This window comes from Erythrolamprus reginae, chromosome 1, assembly GCF_031021105.1.
Source record: "Erythrolamprus reginae isolate rEryReg1 chromosome 1, rEryReg1.hap1, whole genome shotgun sequence".
NCBI classification, from domain to species: Eukaryota; Metazoa; Chordata; class Lepidosauria; order Squamata; family Dipsadidae; genus Erythrolamprus; species Erythrolamprus reginae.
In genome coordinates this window covers 388627850-388645021 of record NC_091950.1, presented here as the reverse complement: position 1 = coordinate 388645021, position 17172 = coordinate 388627850, and the positions used below count along the sequence as shown (strand labels likewise).

General features: G+C 39.6%; 1 protein-coding gene across 7 annotated transcripts in view; it reads left to right on the top strand.

Moving 5' to 3' along the window:
* HMBOX1 (homeobox containing 1) overlaps positions 1-2093 on the top strand; it is a 186545-nt gene extending 184452 nt beyond the window's left edge. For 4 of the 7 annotated variants that reach the window (XM_070734854.1, XM_070734853.1, XM_070734851.1 and 1 more), the window contains one exon: positions 95-2093. In XM_070734854.1, coding sequence (XP_070590955.1) covers positions 95-232 — 138 coding nt within the window. In that variant the 3' untranslated portion in view covers positions 233-2093. The remainder of the gene's footprint in view (positions 1-94) is intronic. The other 3 variants (XM_070734857.1, XM_070734856.1, XM_070734855.1) reach the window with 2 other exon arrangements.
* Positions 2094-17172: the final 15079 nt, after the last annotated feature.

Below are 17172 nucleotides of genomic sequence, written 5' to 3'. Positions count from 1 at the left end.
ATTTTAAAACTGGATGAAATGATTGTTGAAGATGTTAATGAGACTTGTTCCTCCCCCTCCCTCTTCATCCCTTTCTCCTTCTCCGCTCATGTAGGATGACAACACTAGCCATAGCGACCACCAAGACCCTATCTCACTAGCCGTGGAGATGGCAGCGGTAAATCACACCATTCTGGCGTTGGCCCGGCAAGGAACCAGCGAGATCAAAACAGAGGCCCTGGATGATGACTGATGACGCGATGGAGGGGGAGGGCTCCCAGATGAGAAAGTAACTTAGTTTTAGACGTAGCACCTTAGCAGCCTTTTTCCTGGTCCCTAATATGTGTCCTTCTTTACAATATAACTTTGCAGTCTCTTGTACGTCAAGTTTGCCGTTTAGGGTCTTGTCCTGTGAAGATGGCATGGTGCCCTCTGACTCTACGTATAAACTCTCAGTATTAACTCCCAGTCAGATAATTAACCAAGCCGACTGACCTCCCTCTCCCAGTGCTCCCCCCTCAGCTAGATGAAAACCTTTGCTGCTGTGTCTTTAGCATTCCATGAACGTGCTTCCAGGTGTCGTAGGCAGCCCTCGATTCCAGGCCTTAGGCTAAATCTGTAGAAAATCAACAATACAAACTCGGATTATCTTTCAGACTTCCTGGTGTTAACACTTCTTTATTTCCTCTTTTTATTGTTACAAAACCAAAAGGAGATTCAGTGGTTTGAAGGAAAATGGGTTGAGAGTTTGGACAGAGAATGGGGTGATGATGAAGCTCAGATCTGTTGCGAACGTCTTGTTACCAGGTGCCAATAAGCCTCCCTTGGCAGCGCAGCAATATAGTCTTTACTGCTTTTCCATAGGATTCGTACTGTTTTCCAAAGGTCCTGTCTAGTTGGAATGGGGAAAGAGAAAGTCCACCAGCTTGTTTTGATTGATGTTTGCTGCTGACATGATCAACATAACCGTCCTCTTTTCTTTGCAAGTTGTGTTATGGGAGGAACAAAGCATCCCCCCCCCCCCCCGACTTCTTAAGTTTCCCCAGTTAGGCCAAAGTTTCCATCTATAGAAGAAGCTATGTCTATGAATGAGACCCACTGTGACTGTGTTCCTTCCAATAAGTGGTCAGGTTGATAAGGCTGATTGATAGTGGCTAAGGAATGATGTAGGTGTGATTGGATCCCTCACAGTTCTTTTATCAGTTTATTCATAAATGATCCCCGGCAAAAGTTCATTAACATTTAAACCCACATCATACAATTATATTCTTAGACACCTCTATGAAGAATTCCTACACTTGGAAAAGACCTGATTTATATACAAAGATAGGATGAGCATTGGTGGAAGTTAATAAGTTATTTTCACGCGCACACACACAAACACACACACACACACTGATGAAACATGTAAAGTCGCTCTCCAGTTCAGTCTGTAATCAGAAGCTGCAGATAACTTGGGTTGAAAAGTTGGTCATCGCTAACCTCCTTGCAACGCCCTGACTCCAAACTATGGTGCACTCTAGGGAAGGATTAAGAAGCAACTCCTAATAACCCTCCTCACTAATTACAGAAAATATGCATACGTGTAAATTTTCATTATTTGCATAGTAGAGTACATTGATCCCTATCTATTGTCTGTGGTGTTGGCTCTCCAAGATACCACATCATGGTTGGTTTTTTTTTAACTTCTCTGAACTAGTCACACATTCTTTGTCTTTCTTTGTTCTGTTCTTCCTCAGAAACTGGAAAGCTGTACCTGTCTGGGCAGGTTAACTAATTCTTGGAAGCCATATTTCAGCAGATGTTGCCACGAGCGAAGGATTTAGTGGCTCTTGTGCTCCGGGGAAATAGGATTATTTTTTTACTTTCCTATTGTTAGGGCAATCTGAGATTGGATTTAGATATTGGCTATCTAGGAAATTAGAATTAGTGATTAAATACTGATGGAATGTGAGATGAATCTACTTCTATATAGCAAAAAATAAATAAATATCAAATTATGTGAGGGGGGTGGTTCGTTTTATCTTGATCATATGTAGCACTTTGGTATTTTTTTCCTTAACTAAATATATATATATATATTTGTATTTTGAGCATTTTTTAAAAAAAATAAATATCATTGGATAAATCAACAATAACATGCTATAAGCTCATGTTACAGTCATCCGGTAATAAACCTTGAACATAGCCCATGAGGAACACCTCTGATGAAATGGACCTGGGCGAATAGCACCAGGTGATTCTCCTGAGCAAGATATTTTGAAATGAAGGAAGCAGGGAGGTGACTGTAAAGCGTTCCCAAGACATATCTTTACCGGCTTGATCATAGCATGTGGTTTTCCTCTTTCTTGTGCTCTTTTCACCTTCACCTTATTTCAATGTTCACAGAAATTCTTCTCCATTCATTGTGCCCTTTGAGCTGCCTGTGCATTGGTGAACAACTAATATACTTTAAAAGGAAACTGACACGCTGACAGTCCCATGATATAGTGCCTGTTGCGGCCACAGTTCCCAATGTTTGGAAATGTGTTTTGCCTGTGGCCTTTTTCCCATCTATACTTTGCCAAGGCAGATAATAAAAATTTGCAGAGCTTAAAATCTTCAGAATGTTGGAATAATGTCATGCTGTCCCTGAAATTGATAGGCCCTTTGCTATTTTGGAATAGGCAGTTGGGTGGACAGTTCTGCCATTCTCTAGTCTAGTACTTTATTTGTAGTCATAGTTTCTCTCTTTCTTTGCATATATCTTGAATGCTCTCAGAAGTCATAAAGAGGGAGTATCTGCCAAGATGCTGTTGCTTCATGTAGTATGGTACCTACTAGCTCCATTAACTGCATAGATAGAACTTAATTATATAATTATTCGGCAGGATTTTTAAAAAATAGATTGATATGAATACATTTTGAAAAAGTGATTGGCCATAAGTAAAAATAAAATGCCATTTTTTCAAGGGGCTGGAGCAGCTCCTTACTATTGGACCTCTGCTTAAGAATAGTGGATGATTCCTTATGGTGGCCAGACCATCTAGGTAAGCTTAGTGTGACTTATTCATGGGCTCTCAAGTAAAGAAATATCTTTCCCATCAACTGATCTTTCTGAGCATAATTGCTAAGGGCTGAGCTGGAACCCTTCTACATATGTCCTCTATTTTCCTTAATGAATCTAGGGCAATGACTAGTTACTTCTGTGTTACCCTGAAAATAAAACTAGGTCTTATATTAATCTTTGCTCCAAAAGACACATTGGGGCTTATTTTCTAGTTAAGTTTTATTTTTGGGGAAATACGGTACTGAATGCATTTATCTGGTTGACTATCTTAACTGGGGCTTATTTTTGGAGTAGGGCTTATAACACGAGCATCCCAAAAAAACATGTTAGGGCTTATTTTCCAGTTGGAACTTCTTTCTGGGAAAACATGGTATCTCCATCACTCACTTTCTCCACCAGGATCCTTGATGATGGCTTCTCATCACAGCCATTTTATTCCAATTAAAATGTTGGCGCTTTGCTGGTATTTTGCTGTTCCAGCTTGCGTATTTCATTGGCTATATTATCTGTAATTTTAAAAAATCAACTGTTGATCATTAAAGCAGATTGTTGTCGTCTGTCTTGTTTGTCTATTGAGAGCAGGTAAACTCCACAAGGAGTTTTGACCTTAGACTCAGGGAAAAATGTAAGAGTTGTTTGGTAGCTGCAGAGAGAATTTCTTCTTGTGACATTGACAAGCAAATTTGTCTCTCCATGGCAGGTAACAAAGAAGTGAAGCAACTTTGTTTTGTGGGTTAAATCAGTGTTTCCCAACCTTGGCAACTTGAAGATATTTGGACTTCAACTCCCAGAATTCACCAGCCAGCGAATGCTGGCTGGGGAATTCTGGGAGTTGAAGTCCAAATATCTTCAAGTTGCCAAGGTTGGGAAACACTGGGTTAAATGACCTGGTAAAATATAGCCACTGCAACAGAATTTTATATTTTCATTGCTATAATGGTAAAATCTTCCACATTGATGAAACGAAGCCATCATGGGTTTTTTGCCACTGAGATTCTCCCATTACTGTTTTGGCACTGCTGTTTACTGAGGTTTTATTCTTTCTTTGTATGTAGTTTTAGCAGGACATTACCAGCTATTTCCAGTATGAATATAAATAGCAGGATTCATGAATAAGCCATCCATTGCAAATTATATCATTCAATTTTAGTCAGTCTCTCCTATTAACTGGTAGCCTTTCCCTGCTTATCTAGTAGTACAGTATCCTGAAAGGGCCATAAGTCTTCATGGCTTGGCCTGAAGCACTTTTCAATTATGGTAAACGGTTATTGGATTCAGCCCCTTTTATATATTGCACGTACAAATAAGTAACAGGAAACAATGAACAAGTTTTCAGTATGCTGGCTGAACTTGTTAAAGTTCTTGTTAGGACAATAGGTAGCCTACAATTATCTTAATTCCAGAAGAATCGTGCACATGTTAAGAGATCTTGAATCTTTAAAAAGGGAATCTTGGCAAGAAACGTATTGCAAAACAGTGAACTAGAAGACCCATTTTGATAAGAAAAAGCTTTGTTCAAAGGACAAAAAACATTTGGATCCAAGTTTGTCGAGTTACAACTTCTTACCGCATTTTAATCCTCTTTCTTTTTATCTGAATTCAGGTGCTAAGTTTCTTGTTACTAATAATTAAATTGTGATTGGATTTTCTTCTTCTCTATTGGGATCCTCTGTTGCTTTGGATGTTCAGAATCCCCAAGCTGATTTTCCCCCCTTGCCTTTCCAAAATGCCTTTCCAAGATGAGGTCTCTAACAAAAACTTTTATCTGTGCTTTGTATATAGCATTCTGATCTTTCAACACAATCCATTAGGTGTCTGACTTACATTATGAATAGTTGAGGAATTGGGGATACTAATAGAATCTAATATCTTACTTGCTCCATGAGCAAGTATGGTTTGTGAAGCATCTTAAGAGTTTGATCTAGAAGCATCCCTTAATTGTGTCTGAACTCTTAGCTTGCTGCCCATCTATAATATGAATTATATTTTCTCAATAAATGATGAGTGGTGTATCCTTGGGATATTTTCAATACTACAGAACTGTCTGGTTCTGTGAAATCACTGTAATATTGCTGCTACTGGAGAATAAATTCTCAATTCTTGAGCATTCACGATACCCAATTCTGCCTTCTATAGTCTTAGATTTAGAGGCAGTGCTTTGAGATTGGCTTCAGACTCGAATGATGTAATGTTTGAGATATGATTTTAACTAGCTGTCTACAATATGATGCTGCCCCCAAATATGAGGACTACAATCCCATGATTTCCACTCAGAATCCTAAACTGAGCTTTGGAATATGGGAGTCAAGACACATGAAGAGAGCTCTAATTGAGCAACAACATTCAACATCATCTGGTCCCCCCCTCCACATTTCATATTGTGCAATCTGTACCTGTTAATATTATAAATGTTGCTTTGCTTTGCTTTGTTTTCCATTCATTCTTCTTAGTCATGGCTACGATCCAACCACAAAAAGTCATAGACAATGATATTGGAGAGATCGAAACTTGTTGGAAAACTATTAGTACAAGAACATGACAGATTTCTTAATAGAAGCAAATGTTTTTAATTAAAAGGGGCTTCCTAATGAAATAGTGTTGCTGGTTTCTAACACTCTACACTATTTTCTCGTCTTTTCAGTGTCCTGGACTGGAAAGACTTTTAAGGCAATAAGTGGATTTCCTTGTGTGCTTGTAGTTGACTTCATCCCTCCTGAAAAGACTCCCTTGATAAAGTTTTAGTTGCAGCTTCTATGAGTGACATCAGCTTTCTTCCAATGGAACAGTTTCCTCCCATGCTTGTATTAACCTCAAATTGCAAACAAACTAATTTTTCTGTTCCTTCTATGTTGTGAGTCCCTTAGCAGCCAACATTCAGTAGTATATTGCCTTTGAATGTGGAGCATTCATTATGGTTATGAGTTTCAGCCTTTGATCACTGAGCAAAATATATTGAATTATGCAAACGATGCCAGCTAGAGAAAATGTAGTACAGAATGCTGGTAGCATTTGTCCAGGAAAAATACTTATTCTGGTGATTTGTTACTTGCTCTGTATGAGACTAACAAACAATAGCCATTTTTCTAGATACGTAGGAAGCTTGAGATCAAAATGTGATTTAGTTGATAAGTTGATTTTTTGATAGGAAACACTAACTTTTTGGTATCATAGTGTGTTCTAAATATAAGTAAGCCCAGGTCTTTTGTTGGTTGTCAATTTCATAACTTATGGATAATCATACCCAATTGTCTTCCTAAGATCAGTGTGTTGTGTAATTGAGGTAATTCTGAGAAGGACGCTGATGTTCTGTGTGGATGTCAAGAGGGTATTTAAGCAAATTCCTATTTTGATCAAAGAGCCAAAGCCCTTAACTTTATCGTAATTCCAGTTGTGTTGGATGTCAATTTCTATAGTTTCCAGCTAGCACAACAAAGCCCCATAAGAATTGGAATGCAATTTATCTAGAAGAATCATGCAAAGGAAGTCTGCCTTGCCTTGTGATGTTGAAGGGGAACAATAGCTCTGGCCTCTAGAAGTTCATGTCTAGACCATTTACCACCCTCCCATATTCAAGGCAAGACTAGCTTTGGAAACCGACTTTCAGCGGTGAGTTCTGTGGTCCATTTGCTGTGAATGAAAGAGCTAACTTCCGTAGCAGGTGGCACTGAGCAGTTTCCCTGGTTTTTCAGGATGCCCAGAATCCGTTTACTGGATTGTTTCCCATCCAGTCAGCATCCAATTCTAAAAGTGCCTAATGTGATAACTGAACCTGGTTTATGTAGGAGACACTGATCTTGCCTCTTGCCCTGATATGGGAGGACGTGGCAGGCTAGAATGTGAATTAGCTTCTGGAACAAGCTGGACAACAACCATAGTTGCTTTTTCTTTTTCTTTCTTTCTTTCTTTTTTCTTTCTTTCTCTCTCTCTCTCTCTCTCTCTCCCCCCCCATTTGACTCTGTGTTTGTGGGCTGGGAATCCTTGGAATTGTAATCCAACACAACTGTTGACCACTTGCCTGACGTTTTATACTCTTAGAACGACCATGATAAGAGAGCCTAACAAAAGAATTGCTGTAGTCCATGTCCACCTCCTCCCTCTTCTTATTTCCCTCCACATAAAAAAGTGCCGCCTTGTTGGAAGGTTGCATCTTGAACTTCTCATCTGCATTTCCTGTTACGTGCAGAAGAGAAGTCCTGACCTATTCTTCCCAGCAATCTTTTATGAATGTGAAAAAGGTCTGAGCGACTCCTCCCTCCCTTTCCCCCCAATTAGTACATTTCATTTCTACATTGGCTGGATTCCTGCCTTGAAAGGAACCAGAAGTGTAGGAAGAAACCTGTTATCTTTCATTCCAGAACATTGTTTTAAGATAATGGGGAGAGAAGGCATTAAAACATTGTACTAGGGAATTGGAAGTGAATATGCCTCGTGTAAGAGGGTAAGGAGGGACCAGATTTATTTCCACCTTCCATTCTGAGCTTGTATATGAGCTGAAATACATTGCAGCTTAATCCATTGCAGGTTGCTGTAGCTTGTGGGCAAGACACGTTTGTGCATTTTCTAACTTCCATTCCAGGACTGCCTGTCTCTTTTCTCCTCGCGTTCCTCTCTGATCCACTACTGTGGTGGCACTCCGACACTTTGCCTGGTGTTGTTTTGGCCTGCCATAACTGAGTTCAGCCTACCTCAAGAGGTAAATTCTGTGTCTCCCTGTCTTGCAGCCACAATCCCTTTTATTTCAGCGTCCTTTTTGACATATGCGTAGGTAACACACACAAACAACACTGGACTGTCTATCTCCCTAACTCTCCAACCCCCCCTTGCTGTTGCCACCAGTTCTTATTGCAGATTGGATGCTGCTTTAAATGTGAAAAAAAAAACAATTGTTTTAAAAAGCTATATAAAGAAGAAAAAAAATAAAAAATAAAAAACCTGAATGAAAAGCTAAAGCTGAATTTATAAGCCTTGTTGCATATGAGCCAAAAGTGCAAAAAGCTCCATATAATAAATTAACCTGCCACTCATATAAATATAAATATATATAAATATATTAAAATCAGACTGTTCTACAAAATTGTGTATTTGTATTTTTGTGTACGTACAATTTTCTGCTAAGCAGAAGGAGGATGTAGTATAGGATGTGAGAGAATTTTTTTTAATCAAATTTCTTTTGCTACTTATTTTTCTTAACATTCATCTCTCTGTCTCTGTCTTCTCTATGTATGATGCAGTTTTTGAAAAAGCTGCAGTCTCTCTCTTCTTCCCCCTGTCCCTCTTAACCCCCCCCCCCCAAAATGGTCAATTGCCAGGGTATACGCTGCCACTAGTTTTGCAGAGATATAGAAACTCTCAAAAGTTTGAGAACTCACTGCTTTTAACACATGTGCTTTGTTGGGACTTGGCATAGTTGCTTCCAATTGAATCTTGAATTTTGTCAGTGAATTTCTATTTCCCTGAAGCAACCTGGCACTTTTGGTAGTCTTTGGTTTAAGATCCCAAATATCTTTGTGAAGGAGAAAATAAAATCTCTGTCAATCAGACAGGCTTTAAATTTCTAAGAACGAGCCCTGGAATTGAGGGAAAAGGCATTTAGCCAGGTTGAGTTTACTGCTCAATTGAAAACCGAAAAGCCAAACTAGTGTAGGTATGATTTGAACAAAACTAGGATGGTCTTAAGTGCCCAAAATATCTTGGGAATTTTTTTTTACAATCCTATTAACCATTCTATTTTTTTAAAAGCAAGTAATCTAAATAGGAAGATATTTTGTGTGGGGGGAAATGTAGAGTGATGAGAGAAATTTTTTTAGGATTATCTCATGTCTGGTTAATGTTTCTCAGTTTTCATGTTTCTTCCCCCTTTGGAAGGGTATTAGTGGAACTGCCACTTGTTTATCAGTGAATTTAATCTGTCAAGGGATTTATTTCTTCTTTGAAAAATGCAAGCCAAGTTCCCACAAACCTGCATCTGTCCTTTTTGCCTCTACACAGGGGTCTCCAACCTAGGTAACTTTTAAGACCTGTGGACTTCAACTCCCACATTTCTTCAGCCAACAACGCTGTCTGAGGAATTTTGGGAATTGAAGTCCACAAGTTCTTAAAGTTGCCAAGCTTGGAGACCCCTGCTCTAAAATATATTTGAATTTCAGAATGGTTAATAACCTCACAGTCTTGTTGAGATATAAATCCAACTTGGTCAGGCTAGAGACCCAGGGCTGATGTTCCTCTGAGATCTCCAAAACAGGCTACAATGAAATACAAAATAGAACATGCAAGAGGCTTACAACTCCTTAGAAAAACCATGTGGGAGTACTGAGAACTACCCTGTTCCTACCTCCTTGCAAGATGATGTTAAATTCCAAAACCATTTTTCCAGGGTCACTTTAGTTGAGAGGGTTTTCCTCAGCTTCAAAAAGAAGTTACATATGAGCTCCTAATTCAAAGATAGGAGAGCCTTTTGTACATTTGGAATTCCCTTGACTGATAAAATCCACTTTCCCATTTAGTTTCCCATAGCTTTTCCTTTGCGGGTGGAAACCTTTTCTCTCCTTTTAAAGCTACATGCCTCATACTGTTGACCCTTACCATTTCTTCCAGGGGTGAGAGAGAGACACTACATCTTTCTAAGTAGGGCTCATATTTATACCAGTGTGTACTGACTGTGGAAGAAGTCCTTGTTTCTGTATGTGAATGGGGAAAGAAACAAGTGCTCTATTGTATTGATTAAAAACTAGCTTAAAAACAAATGAGTCCTGTATCATTGTATCTCCTATTCTGGATTATTAGTGCCTTTTTGGACAGTAGACTGTTCTGTAATTAAATTGTAGTATAACTGCTTTTTTGTACAGTTTTGTTTTAATAAACTTTTTTTAATTTGTGTTTATTTTAGTATTGTACCTACTAGAAAATTAAAATGTATAACTGAAAAAAAACCCCTCTGCTTTGGTGTCTTTTTTCTCCCCAAGACTGTCTGCTTTTATACAAGGTACAAACACTATGGAGTCCCACCAAGGAGGAGATGTTAAAGTAGCTAGAGCCTGATTGGCCACCTCTTTGGCAGAATACATGGGACTACAGCAGGGGTGAAATTCAGCAGTTCCTGAACAGTTCTGGAGAACTGGTAGTGGAAATTATGAGTAGTTCGGAGAACTAGCAGGTATCACTTCTGGCTGGCCCGAGTGGGGTGGGAATAGGGATTTTGCAATATCCATCCCCTGCCACGCCCATCAAGCCACGCCTACCAGATTGGTAGTTTTAAAGTGATTTCACCACTGGTCTACAGTATTCAGTTGTTTGTTTATTATAAGGTTTTAGATATCAATCATTTAAAGGGGAAACCACATCAAAAAAGATACGATTGCCATATGATGGAGAGCTGAAACATGGGGTAGACAGGATTTCAGCAATTGATTGATTGGATTTTTATGCTACCCTTCTCCGAGGACTCAAAGGTGGCTCACAACATATAAATTTGCAGGAATGGAGGGTTATTTGGCTTTCAAAAAAACCCCAAAAGTAGTTGTAGGGGGCAAAAGTTTGTAATATGATACACACATTTGTCTGTGTAGCTGTAGACTATATACACTGCTCAAAATAAATAAATAAAGGGAACAAATACATCCTAGATCTGAATGAACAAAATATTCTCGTTGAATACTTTTGTTCTGTAGAAAGTTGAATGTGCTGACAACAAAATGAAATTGTCAATCAGTGTGTGTGTGTGTGTAACGTGTGTGTAAAACATTTTTGCTGATAATGAAAAGGATCTATTTCAAGCTATTTTGCTCTCATCAACTAGCCATACCCTTACTGGGATTTGAACCTGGGTAGTCTGCCTATAAGGCAGTAGTTTTACATTTTAGATTTATATACTGCTTACTGCCTTCTCTAAGCAGTTTATAGAGAGTAAGCATACTGTCCCCCCACAATCTGGGTCCTCATTTTACTGACCTTGGAAGGATGGAAGGCTGAATCAACCTTAAGCCTACTGAGATTCGATCTGCCAAACTGCTGGCAGCTGGTGATCAGCAGAAGCAGGTTGAAGTACTGCACTCTAACCACTGCACCACTGAGGCTCTTTAACCTCTAGGCCACAGGTTTTTAGAACTAGTTACAATTTGTACATCATTAGAAAATGGCTGGGGCTCCGATCAGTAAATTCTACACATTCATTTGAGGAAAAAATAATATAGGGAAACCAGGATGCCATAGCACCAGAACTCAATCTGGCATGATGGGGGAATTTAGTTTCATCTACATGGCTTTTATCTTGAAAAATATAATAAACGATAGAATTATATCTACCTTTTGCTTATAGGGTAGATGTTTAATTTCATAGGAAAGAAAAACATAAGCAGTTTTTTGTCGAGAACTCTAAGAAAGAGGTCTTGTGTGTTTTGTGTGTGTGTGTGTGTGTTTGGTGTGTGTGACTAGGACCGTAAGGTAAACTTTGCAAATAAAGAAGAATAGTGCAAAATCTGTTCACTTTATAGAACACGTACAGGCCAATGTAATTGGCATTTCTCTTTCAAACAGAGACCTGGACTATGTGTATTGTATGAATCCTTCATTCCAATCTACTTAAACCAACAATTTTGCATTAGTCCACTAAGAAAGGTGGTGCAGGGAGAGAAATGAGCCTCGACAGAAGGAAAGTATTTTATTTAGGTAACATTTGTCACAGATATGGTACAATATTACAAGTTTAGTATATAATACAAGAGAGAGCATTACAAACTTTACACTTCATTACAAGAATCTTTGGATTTTAGCATCTTTTATAAAGGTACAACCAACAATACTTCTGAAAAGCCGTCTCAACATTTGTTCTTTATATACAGGCTCCCAACATTTACAAAATGACAAATCAACAGACAAGAAACAGCTTCTCAAACACAGGAAGTTAGTGTCCAGGCAATGAAATGTTTTGGGCAGCCTAGTGGGTAGAGTTGCTTGGAAGGTGAACTTGCTCTCCACCAAACACAAGCTCATCTTCTGTTCGTAGGTCTTTCAGGATACTTTGTGAACATTATGTTAAATGCACAGCTGAAAAAGAGTCATGAGAGGCCCTGCGAATACTGTCATGCTGAACAGAGTTCCATGTGTAAAAAATGACTTTAAAATGCTGATACAAAATATAAGTTTATCCCACTATTCTGTCCAAAGGAAAGGCATCGTGACACTGAAAAGGAACCCTATCAGAACTATAAAGAGATGTTGTGTCTGCCATGAAGAATCTCTCAACTTTCAAGCAGAACCTACAGACAGGATGATGCCTTAGATAGATTAGAATCACGCAAGCTCCTATATTCCACAGAGTGCCACTTGCCATTATTAAACATTGCCTAGCATGTAACAGTGCCAAATCAATAGATGGAACACATTAGTCAGTACCAATCAAGAAAATGAAGAGTGTGTGCCGATATATAAGGAAGACTTAAGAAGAAGAGAATGATATAATTTTTCTATTGATTAAATTCCATTTAAATTACTTCAATTACTTAAAATAAGTGACAAGCAGCCTTTTAGATAAAGATCTGATAGAGATTTCCATTGGCACTCAGTGAACTTTGGGGCAAAATGGGAGTTTGAACTTTGATCATAAGAACTTTTAAATGACAATTCCATACTATCTCAACGTAAGTGTTTCCTACATTGTCAGGGCAATTTACAAAGTATCTTAGTTTACATTATCCTAGTTTCACTAGGATTCCAATTACACGGCTGACCTACTAATGTTGCCCATCATACGATACGGTCAATCTCCAGTTGTGATATATTATAAACAGACTGAAATAACACAGCCTCTTTGTGAAGGCTCTATGGTTCATGTGTTCATCACGCACATTTTCCACCCATTTCTAGCCTTCAAATTTCTTCCACGAAGGTTTGAACTTTGACAAAGGAAGATGGCAACCAAAACATTCCAAATGGGATATTGAACCCTTCACTTTGGGGGGGAAATGAGCTTGCTGTGTGAAATCTTGCTGTATGAAAACCTGCAAAGTGAGGGAAGCAGTAGATATGGGGGAGGGATAATGAGCAACCAGATTTTGAACTAAGGCACCATGGTGCGGCCTGGCCAAAATGAAACCGCTGTCGCTATTGGAATTACATGTGATTTCTTGCAAAGCAGTGTCACAGATGCCTATCACAACCTTGTTTTGCTTAAAATTGTTGGATGCAAATCATGTGCAAAGGGAATGCAGTGGTAAATCAATTAGGTAACTTCTTAGAAATATTTTAATGTTTAAGACAGACTCTTTAGTTGCAGAGAAGTCTGGGGTGGTGGTTTTAGCAGAGCACTTCAGAAAGCTTTTGCTTTAGATGTTAATGGACGGAAACAAAAGGAATATTCTTTTCTAAGCAGCACTAGCAGAACCTCAACAACATTTCAAAACCCATTTGAACAAAGCAATCGCCTTTGTTAACCCAGCTTCCTGATTACTCAAGCTGGGGAAACCTCTTTGGCTTATTCCACCAGAGCCATCCTTGCTCCTTTTGCTTTAAGAACAGAAATAGAGTTTAATTGGGAGAAAAGGGGAGGGAGAGAAGAATTTCACTATTGGAAAAGAAGGCTGCCTCTTATAAAGTTCACTTTTCCAATCCAGGAAGCCAGTGAGAATCTCTTTACCCGCTCCCCCTTCAGTATGCTTTTAAATCAACACTTTGTTTCCTCTTTCTTCACTATTTTTTGTCAAATAATTTTTGAAAGCTATTCTGCATTATAGATAGTGTACCTTGGTTGCTGAATAAAATACAGAAGGAGAGGGGGGTGGAGGGAGGGAGAGAGAGAGAGAGAGAGATAGGGAGGGAGGGAAGGAGTTAGAAAGAGAGAAGAGGTAGAGAGATTATCGTGAACTCAAATCTAGAAGTATCTTTAATCAGGCTTTTAAAAACTGCATCCTATGGAAGCTTAAGAGTTTCATGAAAACTTCACTGGGTTATGTGAGAGTCTAAGGGCAAAAAATCCAGGAGTGAAATGCTCCTGATTTGCTTGTGCCTGTCTGTCGTCGGAAAACTGGTTGCGAAACATAGAAGATTGATGGCAGAAAAAGACCTCATGGTCCATCTAGTCTACCCTTATGCTAGTTACTGTATTTTATCTTAGGAGGGATATATGTTTATCCCAGGCACGTTTAAGTTCAGTTACTGTGGATTTACCAACCACGTCTGCTGGAAGTTTTTTCCAAGCATCTACAGCAGCATGAGGCTCCGCCCACCCAGCCACCTGGATGCTGCGGGTTTTTTTACCCTCCACACATACACGGAAGGCCTTGTGCATGCGCAGAGGGTAGAAGAACCAAAATGGCGGCGTCTGGATGGGTGGGCGGAATCTCATGCTGCCTTCGCGATTGGTTCTCCGACGACCAACCAGCACGAGCAAACAGGGAGCATTTACCCCTGGTTCACACAAATGCAGCCAGTTTTCTATTACTGGAACTCTGTCTTGAGAAGGATCCTGGGATTTTTATTTTTTTAAAAACCACTAAGATCTGTAATGTGGACTAGACACATTTGAAAATCACTGCCCTAAAGAAACTCTACATTGTCCACAGCCTGTCAGCATTTCTTCTAGCTCTGTTTTCCTTTAGGATAAAGTGCATGGAAAAAACTTGGAAAAGGCCTGTGCATTAAAAAATAAAACAGGAAACCACTTCTTTTTCCTCTTTCTTTCTGAACTTTTCTCTTTTTTCCTTTCTTTTTCTTCTCTACCTTCTCTGCTTTTTATTTGTATTCGTTTATGTTAATTTTCTAGGTCCTTTGTCAAGCTTTTAATTAAAAAAAATATTTATAAAAAAAATTAAAATACAACACTAGGCAGTTAAACAGAAAATAGCTATCCAAGTTGCAGTTGTCAGCAGTTGTCACCCACCCAATAAAACAGTCCTGAAGAAGGGCAGAAATCTAAGAACATTATTAGTGCATTGATTTTAACAAGGCTTCAATGTGATTTCATCCTGCCTGCAATCGGCAGGAAGGTCTTTAAGATATATATATTTTAAAATGGCCTTTTGTTTTAATTGTTTGAAAAGAAAGACCGCTTTAAATCATGTAAATGTTCTACAACCGTAAAATATTCCAATTCCATATACACAAAGCAAACAGGAAAATGAAGGCTCTCTGGAAACGGCGAAGCTCTGCTCCTTTTCCTTAGCTGCAGCTTTAATTGTAGTTTTCTTCAGTTAGAAAATCAGATTAGTACAGAAGGAAGTCATTTAAGATGTAATAGTTAGATCAATTTCCTTAAGATCACCAGTACAAAGAGAGTCTATTAGCAGCATATGGAAGGATATAAAAATATGGGTCAGGAGAATTTATATGCTGTTAAGCAAAGCTCTTAGACCAGAGGAGTCAAACTTGATTTCATTGAGAGCCACATTAGGATTGTGTTTGACCTTGAGAGGGAGTGGGAGTGGCCAGGGTGGGCGTGACCAACCTGACGTCATTCGTGTCAGGGGCGCTTGTGGTGGCCCGAGCACTCTGTCAGCAAAAACGGGCTCCCGAGTTCCGTTTCCAGCTGTGATGGCCTCCTGCAACCTTCTGTTGGCAAAAATGGTGTGTTTTCGGTGGCAGAGGGCAGCCCTACAGGCCATATATAAGCACCCTGCAAGTCACATCTACTGCCCACCCCGGCCCTTGAGCTTGACACTCCTGCCTTAGTCTAGCAGCTCTCCTTCTCGGTCTCTGATATCTTTTGGTGGCTAGCTACATCCAAGGAGCCAGAAGATTTTTCCTCTCATTGGCATCATTTAGGTGCGTCTGCCATTGCCTAATGTTCTGCATAAAACCCCTCTACTCAATTCCCAACCATTTTACTTTGGACATTCCTGCAGTCTTTCACAGGAGCATCAGAAGCCTGATTATCCAAGGCCAAACCTCTGGCTCATGTAACAAAGCTTCCTGGCAATTGTTCTCTTGAGTGTTTGTTGAGCAAGGACCCTTCTCACCACTCTCTAGCTGGGGTTCAATCTGTAACCTGCTGCAGGCAAAGCATCTGATTCACCCCTGAGCTATTTGCTCTCGTTTCAAAAACAGCTAAACCTCATTCTATCTGGCCAGCAAAGCTAATTTTATTTCCCGGTTGGGGCTTTTTCCAAAATATATTTTCAAGTCACGGAGAAGCCATTGATGGCTCTAAGTCAGTGATGGCGAACCTATGGCACGGGTGTGTTTTTGGCTTCCAGAGAGCCTCTGGGAGGAGGAGGGCGCTTTTAACCTCCCCGTCTCCAGGGAAGCTTTTGGAGCCTGGGGAGAGAGAAACACGATCCTACTCTGCCCACCAGACGTTGAGAAACAGGCCGTTTCCAGCCTTCAGATGGCCTCCAGGAGGCAAGGGAAACTGTTTTCACCCCCCCCCCCCAGGCACTGAATTATGGGTGTGGGCACTCGCGCATGTGCAATAGTGCATGCGCACGCTTTTTTGGCACCCGAGGAAAAAAAGGTTTGCCATCACTGCTCTAAGTTCTGCAGATAAGATCCAATTGCACCCATGGAAATGACACACGGCATTCAAGTTTTGACCCCCCAAAATCCTGCCGGGATATATAAAGTACAGTGTTCCCTCGATTTTCGCGAGTTCGAACTTCGCGGAAAATCTATACCACGGTTTTTCAAAAATATTAATTAAAAAATACTTTGCGGGTTTTTTTCCCTATACCACGTTTCTTCCCACCCGATGACGTCATATGTCATCGCCAAACTTTCGTCTGCCTTTAATAAATATTTTTTTAATAAACTTTAATAAATAAACATGGTGAGTAATAATCTGAATGGTTGCTAAGGGAATGGAAAATTGCAATTTAGGGGTTTAAAGTGTTAAGGGAAGGTTTGTGATACTGTCCATAGCCAAAAATAGTGTATTTACTTCCGCATCTCTACTTCGCGGAAATGCAACTTTTGCGGGCGGTCTTGGAACGCATCCCCTGCGAAAAGCGAGGGAACACTGTATATTCATTTTGAATTCACTCCTTCTTTTTCCATAGGAGAAAGATAGCGTGAGTACATGGAAAGAAAGCTGATTACCCCGAACTCTGTGCAATGGTAAGCAGTGGGTTGATTGTAAGTCGCAAGGGATTCTTTTTAAAAAGAAAACAATAAATAACAAATAAATAATATAGCTCTAGCAACATGGAGAAGCATAGTTT